The sequence below is a fragment of the Punctularia strigosozonata genome (assembly GCF_000264995.1).
Source record: "Punctularia strigosozonata HHB-11173 SS5 unplaced genomic scaffold PUNSTscaffold_7, whole genome shotgun sequence".
NCBI classification, from domain to species: domain Eukaryota; kingdom Fungi; phylum Basidiomycota; class Agaricomycetes; order Corticiales; family Punctulariaceae; genus Punctularia; species Punctularia strigosozonata.
In genome coordinates, this window is record NW_006767439.1 from 748,456 (window position 1) to 765,026 (window position 16,571).

The 16,571-nt window shown below is 54.8% G+C and overlaps 6 protein-coding genes across 6 annotated transcripts; 3 read left to right on the plus strand and 3 right to left on the minus strand.

Moving 5' to 3' along the window:
* Window positions 1-1,785: 1,785 nt before the first annotated feature.
* Window positions 1,786-3,056, plus strand: PUNSTDRAFT_134752 (terpenoid synthase; the record flags this gene model as incomplete). The annotated part of the gene is made up of 4 exons (XM_007384256.1): window positions 1,786-2,270; window positions 2,320-2,366; window positions 2,433-2,674; window positions 2,727-3,056. The coding sequence occupies 4 exons, from the start codon at window positions 1,786-1,788 to the stop codon at window positions 3,054-3,056; spliced, it is 1,104 nt and encodes a 367-aa protein (XP_007384318.1).
* Window positions 3,057-3,496: 440 nt separating this feature from the next.
* Window positions 3,497-6,424, minus strand: PUNSTDRAFT_134753 (WD repeat protein; the record flags this gene model as incomplete). The annotated part of the gene is made up of 6 exons (XM_007384257.1): window positions 3,497-3,590; window positions 3,645-5,560; window positions 5,615-5,750; window positions 5,807-6,148; window positions 6,239-6,351; window positions 6,407-6,424. The coding sequence occupies 6 exons, from the start codon at window positions 6,422-6,424 to the stop codon at window positions 3,497-3,499; spliced, it is 2,619 nt and encodes an 872-aa protein (XP_007384319.1).
* A 198-nt stretch (window positions 6,425-6,622) lies between these two features.
* Window positions 6,623-9,517, plus strand: PUNSTDRAFT_113917 (DEAD-domain-containing protein; the record flags this gene model as incomplete). Its single annotated transcript, XM_007384258.1, has 11 exons — window positions 6,623-6,986; window positions 7,047-7,207; window positions 7,269-7,652; window positions 7,744-7,871; window positions 7,930-8,138; window positions 8,193-8,314; window positions 8,372-8,541; window positions 8,603-8,832; window positions 8,891-9,074; window positions 9,146-9,321; window positions 9,381-9,517. 11 exons carry the CDS (start codon window positions 6,623-6,625, stop codon window positions 9,515-9,517), a joined length of 2,265 nt encoding a protein of 754 aa, XP_007384320.1.
* Window positions 9,518-9,845: 328 nt separating this feature from the next.
* Window positions 9,846-11,838, minus strand: PUNSTDRAFT_103206 (hexose transporter; the record flags this gene model as incomplete). Its single annotated transcript, XM_007384259.1, has 9 exons — window positions 9,846-10,224; window positions 10,279-10,505; window positions 10,560-10,687; window positions 10,740-11,065; window positions 11,116-11,197; window positions 11,253-11,284; window positions 11,339-11,490; window positions 11,542-11,701; window positions 11,750-11,838. 9 exons carry the CDS (start codon window positions 11,836-11,838, stop codon window positions 9,846-9,848), a joined length of 1,575 nt encoding a protein of 524 aa, XP_007384321.1.
* Window positions 11,839-13,579: 1,741 nt separating this feature from the next.
* Window positions 13,580-14,956, plus strand: PUNSTDRAFT_52807 (uncharacterized protein; the record flags this gene model as incomplete). Its single annotated transcript, XM_007384260.1, has 4 exons — window positions 13,580-14,288; window positions 14,342-14,701; window positions 14,763-14,828; window positions 14,886-14,956. Coding segments are annotated over exons 2-4 (311 nt in total), but the record flags the coding sequence as incomplete, so codon positions are not given.
* Window positions 14,957-15,064: 108 nt separating this feature from the next.
* On the minus strand, window positions 15,065-16,284 carry PUNSTDRAFT_126442 (uncharacterized protein; the record flags this gene model as incomplete). The annotated part of the gene is made up of 4 exons (XM_007384261.1): window positions 15,065-15,490; window positions 15,559-15,877; window positions 15,919-15,994; window positions 16,053-16,284. 4 exons carry the CDS (start codon window positions 16,282-16,284, stop codon window positions 15,143-15,145), a joined length of 975 nt encoding a protein of 324 aa, XP_007384323.1. The 3' UTR covers window positions 15,065-15,142.
* Window positions 16,285-16,571: the final 287 nt, after the last annotated feature.

Genomic DNA, 16,571 nt, shown 5'->3' on the forward strand with positions numbered 1-16,571 from the left:
TCTAGCTTCACATTATTTTGTGGGTTGAGATGATGAGAAAAACAGGGTGTCCGGCGACTCAGGTTTGCTTATGTATGATATATTCGATGGACAGCCAAACGCAGAGCTGATTGCTTCGGTTTCGAGTTCCCGTACCCAAGGTTTAGCGTGTCTAGTGCATGTCAGTGGATGCTATCCCCAGCTAGCCACGGCTGCTCAAGTGGGTGCTGCCGGTGTGCAATGTCGTCGGCACGATCGTGGATGGCGCCTCCAGGAGTCCAGCTCATTGGATCACGCAGCCTGCTATGACATTTCTCCCAAGTCCCGACGTGTTCGTCGCAACACGGAACTCAATTGCGTCCTTTGCGTGAGCAAAACGATGTGAGCGTGTTCTATCGTTCGCTACCATGTTTCTTGTCTGCCATCGTAGAGACCGCCGGCCTCCAACCGGCGCCGGAAGCAGACCGATTGCGCGAAGTCTGCCTTCTACATGGGTCTCCGATACGACGATATCGATTGGCGCTTTGGAGTCTTTTGGAGTCCGGCGTGAGACTCCGCCTTGTGCGCTTTTCCGACGACAATCCGTTGCCGGCAGGCGACAGCCAATCGCGATCCAGACGTTGGGACTTGTCTCGAAACTTCGTTCCGCACACATTCGAAGGGCTTCGACTACATATAGCTCGGGAAGGACGCCGAGTTCATCGGCCTCGGACTCTGGCCTTTATGGTCGAAGCCGCTCTATGCAATTCAAAACGCTTCGACAGGGGCAAGAACGAACGCGACGAAAATATGTCCCGATGTGGTCGCAATGAATACATCGATCCTGTCGCACCGGGCCTTCGACGGCTAGACGTGCAATGTACGACACAGCCCACGACTCGATCTCCAAGCTTCGCCGGATGCTCATATGACCTGCGATGTCCATCGTCATCGGTGCAGCTCCTGCGATCGACCTCATTTACCTTTTCTCATAACCCGCGTCGCTGACCGCGTGCAGCCCTCTCTGATCAGCTCCGATTTATGGCTTCACCTTCGTAGCTGCGTCACTGGTACTCATGTCATCATCGACTCGTCTGTGTCAGCTTGGGATGGACGATGGAGCTGTACGAATAGGATCCTTTCAGAGCACTACGATGAGCCCGTGCACATGGCCGAGGTTCATTACAAGCACACGTGCTGCGACAGCCTCTCGGGATGACTCTGCTGGCGACAGGATCTCGTCTTCATCTCGCTCGACCCCCTCTGGCAGTACCGGTGCATGTCTCTCGGAATGGCCCCCCGCCGCGATGTGCGTCTTGCATGAAGAGAGGGCTACGGAGACCTGGCGCAGCGTCAGAAGGTAATCGGGCTATGCAAAACTCTCGCAATATAGAGATATCCTCGCGTGGCCCACACAGTCCGTCTTGACAGCCTTGAGCGCAGGTGCGAGATTCAACGGAATCCGAATTCTCAGGCGCGTCGGATAAGCCTTCAAGGTCATCTCCTCGGCATGCCAGTCTCCAGGATCATGCTCGGCGTCGTTCCGTATATCAGGGAGGATAGAAGCAGCGCCGTGGGCTCACGCGCTATGACAAGAACGCATCCGGTCGCGTCCGGAATGTACCCCTTCTGCTGCGCGGAGCTTGAGTGCGCGTATGCGGGCTCGATAAAAGACAGAAGCGAGAAGGCGTCCCTGCAGCGGCGACGATAGGCATTTCGTATATAAGACACTCATGGCCCCTTGCAGGCACTCATTAACCTTGCCATCACTCCCGCTGATCCCCTGCTTCATCCATCGGTCGCCCTCCTGCAGCTCAGATTCCGACGATGCTACCTCTCGATGCCCCTCAGCCTCATTCACCGGTCCAGGTCGTCCTTCCAGACCTCATCTCTCACTGCCATTTCACCTACCGGGTTAACCCTCATTGCGCGGAGGCCGGAAGCGCCTCGGAGGAGTGGCTACAAGCAGGCGGAAAACTCAGCGCGCGAAAGCGGGCCGCCTTCCACGGCCTCAAGGCTGGCCTCCTGACGTCTATGTGCTACCCTGACGCGGGCTACGACGAATTGCGCGTATGCTGCGACTTCATGAACTACCTCGTGTGTACCCAGCCGCCCTTCGGGTTTGGGGGGTGGTCCTCTCCTCCACCACTTTTTTCCCCTTCGCTCATAAAGCCGGCGCAGTTCCACCTCGACGATCTCACGGATGACATGGACGAGCGGAATGCACGCGCTGCATCTGATGTTGTGATGAACACCTTGTATCACCCTGGGACCTTCGTTTCCGAGACTCGCATTGGGAAGATGACCCGGGAGTGAGTATCCTGACATAGCCGGTCCGCCTCATGTTCATTCCAAACATAGCTACTGGGTGCGACTTCTCAAGACCGGGTCCGCAGGAGCCCAGCAACGTAAGTCTTTCCTGTCCCCGCGACTTCTGAGCATTCAGAGTCACTCACGATTCCGGTTCGGCTCAGGGTTCATGGAGACCTTCGACTTCTTTTTTGCGGCGGTCGCACAGCAGGCCTTCGATCGAAAGCATGGCGTTGTCCCTGACTTGGAGACGTACATAGTGCAACGACGCGATACCAGCGGGTGCAAACCATGCTGGGCGCTGATCGAGTATGCAAACCACCTAGACCTGCCGGAGGAGGTGATGGACCACCCCGTCATTCGTGCCCTAGGCGAGGCCGCAAACGATCTGGTGACCTGGTCAAACGTGTGCTACCTTCTTTCACAGCGTGCGACAGCGGACTAACCTTATTTATTAGGACATATTCTCGTACAACGTCGAGCAAGCCCGTGGAGATACGCACAATATGATCCCCGTGGTCATGCGTCAGGAGGGCCTGGATCTTCAAACGGCGTTCGACTTCGTCGGGGAAATGTGCAAGCGGTCCATCGACCGCTTCTCGCAAAATTCGGACAATTTACCCTCATTTGGTCGCGATATCGACGCCCAGCTGAGGGTGTACGCGGAGGGCCTGGCGTCGTGGATAGCGGGCTCCCTAGACTGGAGCTTCGTGTCCGAGCGGTATTTCGGCAAGGATGGCCTGCTGATCAAAGCCAGCAGGCTCATGTTGCTTCGTCCCAAGCTATAATTTGATACACCCCGATGCAGCTATCGCGGGGGCCATGTAAATCCAATGCATGACGTCCATGCCTTGGAGGAGAGCACATCTTCGGCTTGCTCGATCGGAAGTGCGTTCGTACATGCACATACTATGATGTTTATCGCGCGGCCGTAAGTACCCGACATCAACTATACCAGTCCTGCCCCCCTATAGTCAATATGCTTTTTGATATGCCGATCATACCCATTTATGTTGTAGCTTAGCAGGGCACGTCTTTGGACTGCCCTCCTGCCCTCTTTTTCCGGACTTAGAGCAATGCAACTCATTGGCCCGCGTACACTGTTTCGACGGCTGATACATGTGATAGCAAAACTGGATGAACGAGCGCAGTACAACCTGAAGCATGGTAAGGAGGATCGGCATGGCAACCCGCATATATCACAAGTACGCACCGATAGGCATTGGCACTACGCAACCTCAATCTGCATACCAACTTCTCGATTTTGATGGACCTTAGCCTGATCAATCAGGTAGTCCAACGTCCAAGAGTTTTCATTGCACCTGGAAAGAGATAAATTAGGTCTGCGAACCCATGAGGCAACAATTCGTACGCACAATTTCGCAATGGTAGTCTCGCAATCGGCCAGTCCTTTCTTCAACTCCCTCAGCGCACTAGCATATTCTCCGGAGCGCGAATGATCCCGCAAATACCGCCCATGGGCGGTCAACAAGCTCCTGATCCACACCAGATCGAACTCCAAATGTGGACTCTTCTCCAGGTGATCCGCCACGAATCGCACCATCTGCTCGACGTATACGACCGGTAGTTGCCTCGCTATCAGCCGAATGTCCGCATGAGGTATGGACTCATAGACACGGTGGATGAGCGGCTTTTCGTTCAGTCGGAAAGCCATAATAAGAGCTTTAAGGTATTCATGATTCGCGAGGACTGCGAGGAGGGATTGTGGAGTGAGATCGATATCGAGGTCGAACGGATCGAACGCGATGGAGTCGTCGACGGAGTATATGAGCAATCCTTCGGTGGACGCGGCAGCCCATGCCCTCCCTGTGGGGCTGAACCGCACGCACTTCGTCCGCGCTTCCTGCCGGTATTTCCGCTTCCCGAGGTCGCCCCTTTGCGCGCCAGGCAGACTCTGGTCAGCACGGTCCTCGAGATCGGATTCGTCCCCTCGATCGTCCACCAATTCTGCACTGTACCCACCATCCATTATCTTCCTCGAGTCCAGGAACTCCTGGGTGCCATCCAAAGACAGGTTCTCCGATATTTGGAATTTGCGCACCATGACGCCATCCGCGACGTCGTACAGCACGACGTATTTGCTGTTCCCGCCCGCGAGCAGGCAACGCCCGTCGGCCGTATACGTGAGCGAGTTGAAGGACTTGCCTGACGCCGAGTTCGCCGCTGTCCGCCGGTCATCTATCCGCCGCCCACCGGACACGTCCTTACGACCCTCAATGATACCCGTTTGCTTGCCCTGCCCAACATCCCAAAAGGCGATTTGCCCATCAAGCGTTGAGGCCGTGAGTTCTTTGCCGTCCGGCCGGAATGCCAGCGCAAGGACGTCGGCGGAGAGCGTGAATGGTTCGACGGCGCCCGATCGCCCGTACATCGTCCATACCCTGACGGTCTTGTCCCAACTTCCGCTGGCGAGAAAGTCCCCGGTCGGGGAGAAGGCGAGGCTGCACACCGGCCCTTCGTGTCCGGCCAGAACGTCGAGTAGCCGACCGGTCTGCACGGACCAGAGGAAGATCTCGAACGAGTCTGTTGAGCCCGCCGCGACCACCTCTCCGCTCGGATCTACGGCCAGGCTCGAGAACTGCACCGGCTGCGGTGAGGTGAACGTTCGGAAATTGCGATAACGCACAAGGTCGAAGGCCCGGACAGTCCCGTCGAGGGAGGCCGAGAACAGGACCTGGCCCTGCTTCGCGAACTCGACACACGACACGGCCGAAGAATGCTCGGAAAACGTCACGAAGCAGAAACCGGAGTTGACGTTCCACACTTTGACTTTGCCGTCGTCGCCCCCTGTGGCGACGTACTGCCCGTCGGGCGCCCACGACAGGGTGTTCATGTCGAAGTAGTGCCCCTGCTGCTTGAGAACGTAGCTCTCGCTCTGCCATTCCCATACGAGGAGTTGTCCGAGGGTTGTGGAGCCGAAGGCGAGCCACTCGCCTTGAGGATTAACGGCGACGGAGGTGATTTTTTGTTGCGAGATCGAGAGTGTGTGCAAGGAGGAAAAGGCGGGGAGTTCCCAGAGACCGAAGACACCGGTTGAAAGGCCCAGCACGAGTAGGGAGGAGGGGCAGTGGAAGGTTGAAGAGACTACCCTAGTAGAAGGTAGATTGAGGTAATGACGCTTGTGGACGCCCCAGCGCGTGCGGGCAATGAGATTCGCGTCCGTGGAGGTGGAGGCGGCCACTTGCATATCTTCATCCTCGTCATCGCTGGGCTCGTCGGAGGCTTTGGCTTTCCAGGTGAACACGGCACCATCTCTGCTGACCGTGTATATCTACGTAAAGGTCAGATCCTTTCGTTACTTCGGAGCATGTATGAATGTGCTTACGTGTTGGCCATCTGCAGAGAAGTAAGCGCCAATGACGGCATCTCGGTGACCTGCAAACGTTTTGGGACGGAAACCCTCAAGAGGGTTGAGGGTAAACAAGCGGGCGGTCATGTCACGAGAGGTGGTGATGAAACAACTATTCCATGTGTCAGAAAACGGGCCGAGGGCAACGTAGATCGTAGTTGAATGCACCTGGAGTCAGGGGCCCATTGAATGCTGAGAACATCGTCATGGTGGCCAGTGTAGGTCCTGTGAAGCACGAAAGGCGCGAACTCCCGGACGAGATGGTTAGGTGTCCGCCAGACTTGAATGTGCGACGCATGCGTGACCGCGATGTATTTGCTATCCGGGGAGAAAACGATCGCGCGCACGGACTTGTGAAAGTTAAAGTGGTGTAAGACGACGCCACGCTTGAAGTTGACGAGCAAGGCCCGGCCATCTTCGTCGACGCTCACGAGGACATTGGAATCCGGGCTAAGGGCAATGGCGGAGATATTTTTGCGATTCTCAAAGGGAAGGGTACGTGACTTGTTGCTGTGATAACGAATATCAGATATAGCGCCCTTTTGCGTAGTTGAAGGGGAGAGGCGTAGCGAGCGTATGCAGAGTTTTAATAGGACGTACTTCACGAGGTCGAAGACCGAAACACGATTCCCCACTGGGCTCAAGATGCTGTTGCCACATGAAGTGAACACTATGTTCCCTTGGCGGTATACTGTCCCGCAGAGGTTCGAGAACTGAGTGCATAAGCGATCAGAGGCCTCTCCTTGACAATCCTTCGGTGAACGGCACCTTATAGTTGGACTTCATCCTAGCGTATAATTCCAATAGAAGCAGTTAATATCACAGCGTGGTCCACCGCCGACAGCACCGGTCCTTAGCCCTCGCAATCAGCGTTACTTCAGCCAAGCAACAACTTCGAGCAAACCGAGAGGGACAGAAACTAGTCTTGTGGCTATGCCAAATTTCTCTTCGCCCGGGTTCTCTCCGACGTGCGATTGACAAACTATGGCGCTCACGAACAAGCGAAAAATTGCCAAGGATGCCCGAGCGTTAGGCCCCAGAAAGCGCGTCAAGTCTACAGACGACCTCCCTTGGAAGAGCATATCACGTTCCCGTCGTGCAGCGCTGGGTAGCGGGGATCTGGATGGGATATTGGACCTCGAGGAGGTGAAAGGTGTAGAGGTGGTTTACGAGGAAACGGATGTAGGACGAGTTGCGAGATTCAACGTGCCTGAAGGGGCTGAGGCCGATGCGGACGCGGAGGATGTTACGAATGATGGGGAGCAGGAGGATGCTGCTGGCTCAAGTCGCTCTGCCTCTCCTCGGCTCTCTGAAGCCCGAGCTGAAGAAGAAGGGGACGACTTCGACTGTAAGTTGCCTCGTAATATTACGGCGCAGCACGCTCAGAGCCCGCCATCTGCTCTTTCAGCAGAGAAGTTATTGCCTGCTTGGCACAAATATAAGGATCACGTTCATCCTAAGCTCCTCCGAGCGCTCCATGCTCAAGGCTTCAACTCGCCAACTCCCATTCAAGCGCAAGTGATACCCGAGGCTGGGACAGGTCGAGATGTTGTGGGGATCGCGGAGACCGTGCGTTGTTACTGTGCCCAGCCAGACATTCCACGGGCTGATGTCTGGTCCCATGATAAAGGGCTCCGGGAAGACTCTTGCGTATGGCTTGCCCGTTTTGACTGATCTCCTCACTCGTTCGCGCCCGAAGCCAAAGTCAAGACGTGCCGTTCAAGCCCTCATACTCGCACCAACCCGTGAACTGGCGCTGCAGGTTACGCAACATTTGAATGCCTGCCTCAATAACCTTTACGATACACCCGAAGGTGAAGGACACGATGGATCCAAGACCACGAATGGGAAAGGCAAAGCAAAAGTAACGACAGAACAAAAAAAGGGCCCACCTATAGTCAGCATAGCAGCCGTGATTGGTGGCATGTCTGCGCAGAAACAGAGACGCGTACTGGATCGCGGTGTGGACGTGCTGGTTGCGACACCAGGTCGTTTATGGGACGTTCTTCAGGAGGTACAAATTCGAAATGCCATTACCTTGTCATGCTTCTCTATCCCGCGTCTTCCTGGTGTTCTTCAACATCGATCGCTTATCACATTGATAGGATGACGCCCTCGCGAACCAACTACGACACCTGCGCTTCCTCGTGCTTGATGAAGCTGACAGGATGGTCGAAGCCGGTCATTATGCGGAACTTGACAACATCTTACGCCTGACCTTCCGAGGAAGCGGGTTCGTTTCCTCGTTTTACTTTCATTTCCGCCTGACTCCTTACGTGTTCTTCATATAGAGATGCGGATACTAGCCCTGAATTTACAGGAGAACAGGCTGTCGCAGCTGAGGTTGAGGCTGAAGAACAAGACGCGCGATCGCAGCATGACGGGCTACAGACGTTTGTTTTCTCAGCGACGATGAGCAAAGACCTCCAACGCAATCTCAAGCAACGTCGGAAGTCTAAGAAACCGTTCAAACCGAAAACCAAACCTCAGACTACTCTTGGTACCTGATCCGAGCGCATATACTCAACTCGATGACTGACAAGTATTCACTCAGATGATCTGTTATTACGCCTTGACTTTCGCGATCCGGAGCCCAAAATCGTCGATCTCAGCCCCGAGGGCGGGATCGTGTCTACGCTCAAACAGAGCAAAGTAGAGTGTTTATCTGCCGACAAGGTGCACATTTTGTCCCCTCTTTGTCTTCGAGCAATGTTTCTGACTCGACAAATCAAGGACGTGTATCTCTACTATTTCTTGCTCCGGTATCCCGGTCGCTCTCTCGTCTTTCTCTCTGCCATCGACGGCATACGACGCTTGATGCCCCTCCTTGACTTGCTCGGTGTGAAGGCGTTCCCTCTACACTCGCAGCTGGAGCAAAGGCAACGGCTGAAGAACCTTGACCGGTTAATCTCCTTTTTACCTTCGTCCGCTGATTCACTCATACTCATTCTTACGCTGCCACAGCTTCAAATCGACAGCGAATTCAGTTCTCCTCGCGACCGATATAGCCGCGCGGGGGTTGGACATCCCATCCGTGGATCACGTCATCCACTACCAGATTCCTCGTTCTGCCGACGTGTATGTACACAGAAATGGGCGGACGGCCCGTGCTATGAGGGATGGGTTCAGTTTGTTGATGTGCGCACCTGACGAGAGGAAGGTTGTGAGAGCGTTGCTGGGAAGCGTTGGGCGAGGTAACGCTCTCCGTTTAAGTTAGATATCGTATCCACCACTGACAACACTTGCTTACAGAAGAGGACGAGATACCCGAGATTGCGGTCGAGCTACACATCCTGTACAAGCTAAAAGAACGCGTACAGCTAGCAAAACAAATTGACTCGCAGCAGCACAAGGTCCGGAAGGTCAATCACGAGAAGAAGTGGATGCGAGAAGCTGCGGAGGCAATGGAAATAGAGCTCAACTCTGACTTTGCTAGGTACTCATTTCCTCACCACTGTTTCGAAGACAAAAGACCGTCAGCTGACGCTGCTACTGCCCGTTGATCAGCGACAACGATGATCTGCCGGCTGTGCGAAAACGCAAGGAGCAGGACGCCAAGATCGCCAAGCTGAAGGCGGAACTAAAACAGATGCTTGCCCAGCCGCTCGTCGCTCAGGGCGTATCAAAGCGATACATCACTTCTGGCACTCGACCTATAGCCGATGAGCTGCTTGCTGGTGAATGTGGGTGTTGCGAGCGCACTACATGACATGAGACTAGCTGACAAGGATTTCCCTCGCAGATCATGAGACCATGTTGGGGCTGCCCAAATCTGTTGCAGGGAGTGATGTGCAACCTGTCAAGAAACGCAAGCAGAAAGCCAAGAAGCTAGCATCAGGCGACGATGGTGAAGAATGGGGCGGCATCAATGCGGAATGAGCCTAAAGAAGCGGCAGCAGGAGGGGGTTACACCAGTTACAGAGCCACCGGCGGTGGTTATAGGTGGCCGATGATACGAGTTCCTGTGTTTGTGGGCAGACAGAGTGTCCTTCGCAGTGGCACAACATTCTCTACCTATCGGCACCGCGGAATTTCATTCGGCATTCAAGTACACCACGCACAGGAACGCCGTCGAATGTCAAGAAATTGTGTTGTGTTGTTAGAAATACATGACATGCGATTGAGAGGAACCTCGGTGGCGGAACACCAATCGGACTCCCGCCATGACCGCTCATTAAGCCAAACACATGTTCCGCTTCCCGCTTGGTCAGACTTTATCACCGCCGTCGACCGGAGACGTATACGTGTCTTTGTCCTCCTGTTCATCTACCATCAGCTCGTCCGCCGCCCGACCAGATATTCGGGCCATCGCTTGCTCCCCATCGAAGAGAGCCGCGGTCTCTTCGAGTGTCCTGTTCTTCGTTTCGACGACGAAGAGGTAACAGTAGACGAATTCGAAGACGATCCAAACCACGTAGACGATGTAGTATTTCCACCCGAGATGCTTGAGAGCAATGGGGTTCACATATTGGTTGAAGATCAGAGACAGGGACAGAGCGAAGCTGAAGACGGTCAGACCCTTGGCGCGAAGTGGATATGGGAGAATCTCGACCGTGTACGAGACTATGAGAGGACTGAAGGCGAGGCTGGGAAGGGAATAGAATGAGTCGTGCATCTGACAGAGCTACTAAAGGACGCACTCGTAGAAGCCATAGAAGAGGAAGATGAACGCGATGACTGCGTGCGCAGCCGCCTGAGATTCGTGCAGGGCAAACTGGGCCGTACAGACCGTCTGAAACAGGAATGCGAAGAACATCCCTGCTGCGGATGTGAGGAACAGGACACGGCGACCAGCTCTATCGACCAAGAAGGAAGCGAAGATGGTCCAGAATGAGTTCCATATTTGGAGAATGCCGTTGATGAGGAGCTGACGAGTAGGAGTTTGAGTTGCTGCTCCCACGCGACCTTGACAAGGACTAACCTGGATGGTAGGACTCTTGATGCCGATGGTGTCAAAAACCTTGTTGAGGTAGTATGATACTAGGCCGTTCCCACTCCATTGACTGAAAAACGCGAGAGCGATGACAATCCGCATCCGCTTGCGATTGCCTACGGCCAGCGATCAATGTAAGGAGGATTAAAGCCGTACGCAGACACATACCAGGAGAAGTGAACAGTGACTTGTAGCCGACGTTGGCAGCAACCGTTTTGTCGAACTCGATGGCAGCCTTGATTTCTTCCAATTCGTAGCGCACCAGAGGATGGTCCTCATCGCCATCAGCATGATAATATGCCAACGTCCTGAGGGCATCCGCTTCTCGACCTCTGTTGACTAGCCAACGGGGAGATTCCGGGCCAAAGAGTATCAAGCAGACTTGGAAGACGGATGGCAGTCCTTGGATTGCGGATGGGATGCGCCAACTCAAACTAGATGGGATCTTGAACGTCCCGAACGTGGTCCATGCCGCGATGAAAGCGCCGAATTGCCTATATCGTGACCAATGACTCACAGCTCGTATGATATCCTTGTAACTTACCAAACCGAGTTATACAGGGAGGTCAGTGGTGCACGGTGGGAGGGATAGGCGATCTCCGTGATCAACAGAGGGGCCGAATTACCTGAAACTCTCAATGTGAGTGATTACGAATGCAAGATCTCGTTGTTGCCTCTCACCGGCAATGCCAGCACCGAATCCGATAAGAAAGCTACGCTAGCTTCGATTACTTGCGTTTCAGCTGCCACCATTGCAATGCACTGACCGAGCTCCTATGAACATGCCGAAAGACTGCGCCGCTGCCTGCAGAGCTGCAGCTCCGCACATGATCACGGCACCAATGAATATCGTCCTACGACGGCCAAGCCCATCCGACAAGAACGGCGCAAACGGATATGCCGCCAAAGATCCAATGTTCTGGCATGTTTCATTCAATTCTCCAGACACACAGCGTAAGTGCTCGCATACCTGTATGGCGTTGAACAAGCCTAAGGTGCCGCCCTGAGGATTATGGAAGTAACCCCTCCATTGATCGAGGGATTGTAACCCGTTCATCATGCTCCCATCATATCCATTCGTCGACGAGGTCAAGAGCATAAGAAATATCCATGCATTGAGGAGAACAAGCCTGTATTCGACCATTGAGGATAATTTCGGGTGGCAAAATGGCGCGTACCGCTTGTTTCTATACCATTTCTTCCTTTTGTCAAGAAACTGCTCGATGTTGGCGTTGCCATCATGGACGATTGCGGGACCGCCAGTCATGGTTATCTTGGATAGGTGTCAAAGCGGAACCAGCAAGTCACAGCAAGTCAGGATCCGTCGTTCAGATGCTCGAGATGTGGGGGGATCTTGAGGGGCGACTTGTAGGTATTATTGGGTCGGAATGCGATAACATCGATTCTGAGGGCTCCAATGGGTATATCTCGCGATGGATGGTCACACTGGACGCACACCTGTGCTCGCCTCATTGCAGTTATTCTCGCTGTTGCTCAATTGAATGCGTAGCACGAGAACATGCCTGTGGAGACAAGGTTTTGAATTGGCGTCTGCTTCGACTAGGAAGCGTGTGCTACGAGTCCCTCACGAAGTCGTCATGTGGTTCCCCGAAGACTGCGCAAGGAGCTCCGCCCTTGTCCTAAATATACAAACTAGCGTCTGCGATACGCGAACAGTCTTCAGTCGGCGAAACTCGACGCAGATAAGATACATACCATTGACTACCATCCATAATTCCACATCGCAATGATTAGGGTGCAAGAGCTGAGCACATCTCATGAGTCGAACATTTGAAGGCGGCGACGACCTTACGAGGTGGTTGGTGCTCTCGAACATTATTTGGTGCACATCCATCTGGGCTAGCCGCGGATATCACTGTTCAAGGTGTTGAGCCATCCGTATGTTGACAGAGCCTAAATGCAGACATCTAGCCATAATAGCGAACAGTAGAAGTTTCGTTGAGAAGTCGGTCGGCAGAGCGGACTCTATCCTTAGAGGAGCTCTTGGCGGCATGCAGGGTGAAGTCGGTGCCCTGGGATGACGGAAGAGTGATTCGCTGGATGGCATAACACCCTGAGCCTTGATTTGGAAGCAAGCTCACCAAGATGAAAGAAACGATTCGGTGATTAAGGGGTTTTCGAAGTTGCAGGTAGAACGACTTCGCTCCTGCGTCACGCTACCGGCAGGCTACTTTGTATGATTGTGAGTGTATATCCTCGGGGCGGGAGCGGTTCACAGAACACGAAGCAGGGTCCACGCCGCGATATCGAACCCAGACTCCTGTGCGTGTCCCGCCCGATGGTCGTCTCTATATCCTTGCGATGCAGCTCCCAGCGCTCAGAGACCTGTCGTCTCTGCCCGTGCACTGCCAATATAGAGCTTATAATTCGCCGAGTTCACTGAGTGATAGAGCTCTGCCGGATCATACAAGAGCGGATGTCTGCGAGTTACTGGGCATATTCAGGGTAGTCTAGAGTGGGGATATGCAGGGTGTAGCTACAAAACCGCGAAGTCGAACGGCTTTTGCGCTGGAATGATTGGAGGTCGTCAACGGCCGATGAGTGGTCGCCTCGGGCCGGACCGAAGGATATGGAATATCTCAGGGTGGACTGTCCGGGACTCTCACAACGCTGGTCGGTTAGATACGCATTCGCAGGGATAGATATCCGAGGAGATCTGAGTAGGTCCTGGTCTGCAGGTGTTTGCGACGTTGCTGCACAGACTATGCATTCGGTCTCTTCATGGATGCGTACATATGACGGTGGCGCACATTTCACCGACAGCGTTCGCGTTGTACCTTCGTTATGCTGATTACTTATCCATGTACTCTACTACCGTTGCCGAGTGCAGGACGTGCGTGCTTGAGGACAACACTTCATTTTATTGTTTCTCCCAGGGATGCTGTTCACAACAAGTAATCTTGTCGCGGGTGTCTCAGATCATAAACCCTCCGTATCGCCTTGTTCTCTGCCCGCGCCTCAGCGCTATATCATGACGAGGAGCTGCCCGAGATCATCCATCCGACACCCGGAAGCAAACACGACACTTGCGTAGTCCACGCGTTCCTCAATGGCGATACCCAACTACGAGCTTGGAGGCAATGTCGGCAGCGGCGACTCCGGCTACCACTCATACGATTATCACGCGCAGCCCAAGAAACGCTCGGGCTCACGATCCAGCTCGCTCTCGAGACAGTTTCGTACATGGCTAGGGTCGTCGGTAAGAAGCAGGTCTGTGGATCGAGGAGTTGACGGAAGTAGTGGGACAAGTTGGCTCCGTGGTCGTCGCACCCGGGATGCCGACCCCGAGCAACCTCGCAGACGCCCGGTACGACCCCCCCCCCCCCCCCCCCCCCCAGCAAGTCATACTCGACCGTAACGTAGCTAATCCTTGATTACCAGCGCAAGCTCAGCAAGCGGAGACCTCCCTACCCCGAAGATCCATGGCCGGTGGCCCCCGATCCCGAAACCGGTGTACAGGTCAATACCACCCGGTTTATACGTCGAGGATCTGTCACCGAAAACTTGCCGAGTGACGCTGGGCGCGAAACGGTCTCGAACCCAACATCGGTGCAAAACGCCTCTGCTCCGGCTCCTCTATCTGTCGACACCTCACACAGCCGTCTGGACCCCAGATCTGCCTCGAGTAACACATTACAGACGCACTGGTGTAACTCTTCCACGACTCGGAGTCCAGGTCCTCTTCGTCGTCGATTCGTGAGTGAATCGCTAGTTCCGATATGAGCTATGATCTTGATCCATCACGACAGCCCATCCGGTTCAGCAGAAGTGACCCCGGCCCTCCCCCACCACCACCCAAGGATTTCGCGCCCAACGATCACGAATACTCGCCCAATCCCAACCCTGCGACACCTCCGAGTCCCGCAACGAGAGTCCCCTCACTTGCTCCCGAGCTCGAACCGCTCGATATCCGTTCCAGCCTTGCTTCTGTCATGCAGCTATGGATGAGCGCCGAATCAAGCCTGCACCGACGCGGCTCTCTGCCCATCTTCCCCAAAGTAGACAACAAAGCGACCAAGCGCCCCACGGACCTCAGCGCCGTCCCAGCCCCGGACTACAATCAGTCAAAAATGCTTCAGACCGTCGCTGAAGATAACTTCCGTCTTCGGGTACGTGGCTCATCCTTCGTCGGCCTTTTGAACGCCTGTCTAAAGCACGGGTGCGTTCCAGCAAATAATTCGGCTATGCGATTGGCTCCACGATCACCCACAGGATGAAACCACTCCTCCTAACGTGGTGAGTACATGGTGTGCAACCGGGTGCCGATCGTAAGTAGAATGATGCCGTCTTCAGATCTTCGAGCGAATCGGAACACTCAAGTCGATGCTCCATCCTCCATTCGAGGCGTCCGCTCGCGCTGATCATCCTTGCTACGCGGGATGTACCCGGCCAGACCACTGATTGCTACCGCGACCTTTGCAGCCTGGTGCCCTGAGACGACCCGATTTCCTGCAACATGCATGCTCTGTTCTCCATATCTAATGTTGTACGCGTGTCCTACTAACGTAATGTATCATACGACCACAATGTCCGAATGAATATAATGTCTATCACAAAGGGAAGCGTCCATCGATCCTAGCTGTCCTTTCGCCGTCCTCCTCATCCCTATCTTCCGCAAGCTCAATCGCCACGCACCAAAACATGCTCCCCCAGGGCTCCACGTCCGGCGTCGTCCGCCCAGACGAGGTCGGCGACCCGCGCCGGCTGCTGCTAGGGGTGCTCCACCTGCTGTCGCCCTTCTTCGTCTGGTACTGCGGGTTGCGCTCGCAGCAGACGAAGCGCACGGGCTGGCCGTCCCAGTACTTCATGAGGTCAAAGGAGATGCCGCCCGGTAGTCGGAGGGAGAGCGTCGGGCTGAACTCGAGAAAGCCATAGCAGAAGTCGGTGGTGATCACGTCCTGACGGGAAACGGGGTTAGCATGACCGAGGGGCGGAGACGCGTCAGATCGGCGTGAGCACCACTGACCTGTGGACCAAATTGGACCTCTCGCCGATGCGCGGTGTCGCGGAAATAGGCTCTCCTCTTATCTGAACCGGCGAGGTTGTACGGCAGCGATGTCGCTGAGGACGCGTGGTGCAGCTCCGACGTGTCATCCTGCACCGACTTGTGTGAGGGAAATGCAGGGGCCCCTGAGGAGGATGCCCGTGTATGCGCAAAGTAGGGCATGGTAGTTATAAGGGGCGAGAGTGCCCATGGCTTGGAAGAGGACGCCAAATCGTGGTCCAGCGACGGGTCCACGAACTTCATAAACTTCAACGCTGCACCCGACCCCCTGAACCAGTAGCTGAGGACGAGAGTTCAAGGCATATATGCGCCTGTACGCACCATGGTAGTTGCAGCGGCCGGTCAAAGGTGTTGCCGAATAGGATATCGTCCGCCGAATGAGGCTGCAGAAACCTCCCTTCAATAGCGGGCCATCAGCAAAAGCAAGTTTGTGTCTAATGCGCGTATATGCGTACCTTGCACTTGTATGCTCCAGGTAACGCCCTTCCTATCCGGCCTGCAGAAGTAGTCCTTGTCGTCGCTCGGCGCCTCCGCACCCTCGGGCACGAAACCCTTGATCTCCACTACGAGCTTGCCCTCGAACGCGTCCGACCTGATAGGGTACGCCCTCCCCGAATTCACGTACGCCGTAATGGGCTCCATCTCGTCCGGCGAGGGCCCCGCCAGTACTCTCAACTTGGGCACCATCGCGGTAACTCGCTATCGCGGTCGGTTGCTTCGGGTCTTTTTTGTTGACGACGGTAACCAGTGTTACGCCCTTTAGATAGTTCACTACGCGGGCGGGCGGGCGTGATAGACAGGAAGAGAGGATTCCATTGTGGCATGCCCATGCGTCCTATTTAAGTAGGGCGCGCAGCGGGTCGTGCACGTCGATGTTTGGAGAAGAACAACGTCATGGATTGGAAGCGGTGACCGGTGAGGGCAGGCAGATAGCCAATCTGCGCTGCGCTCCTCCGGCGGCGACCAGCAAAGGC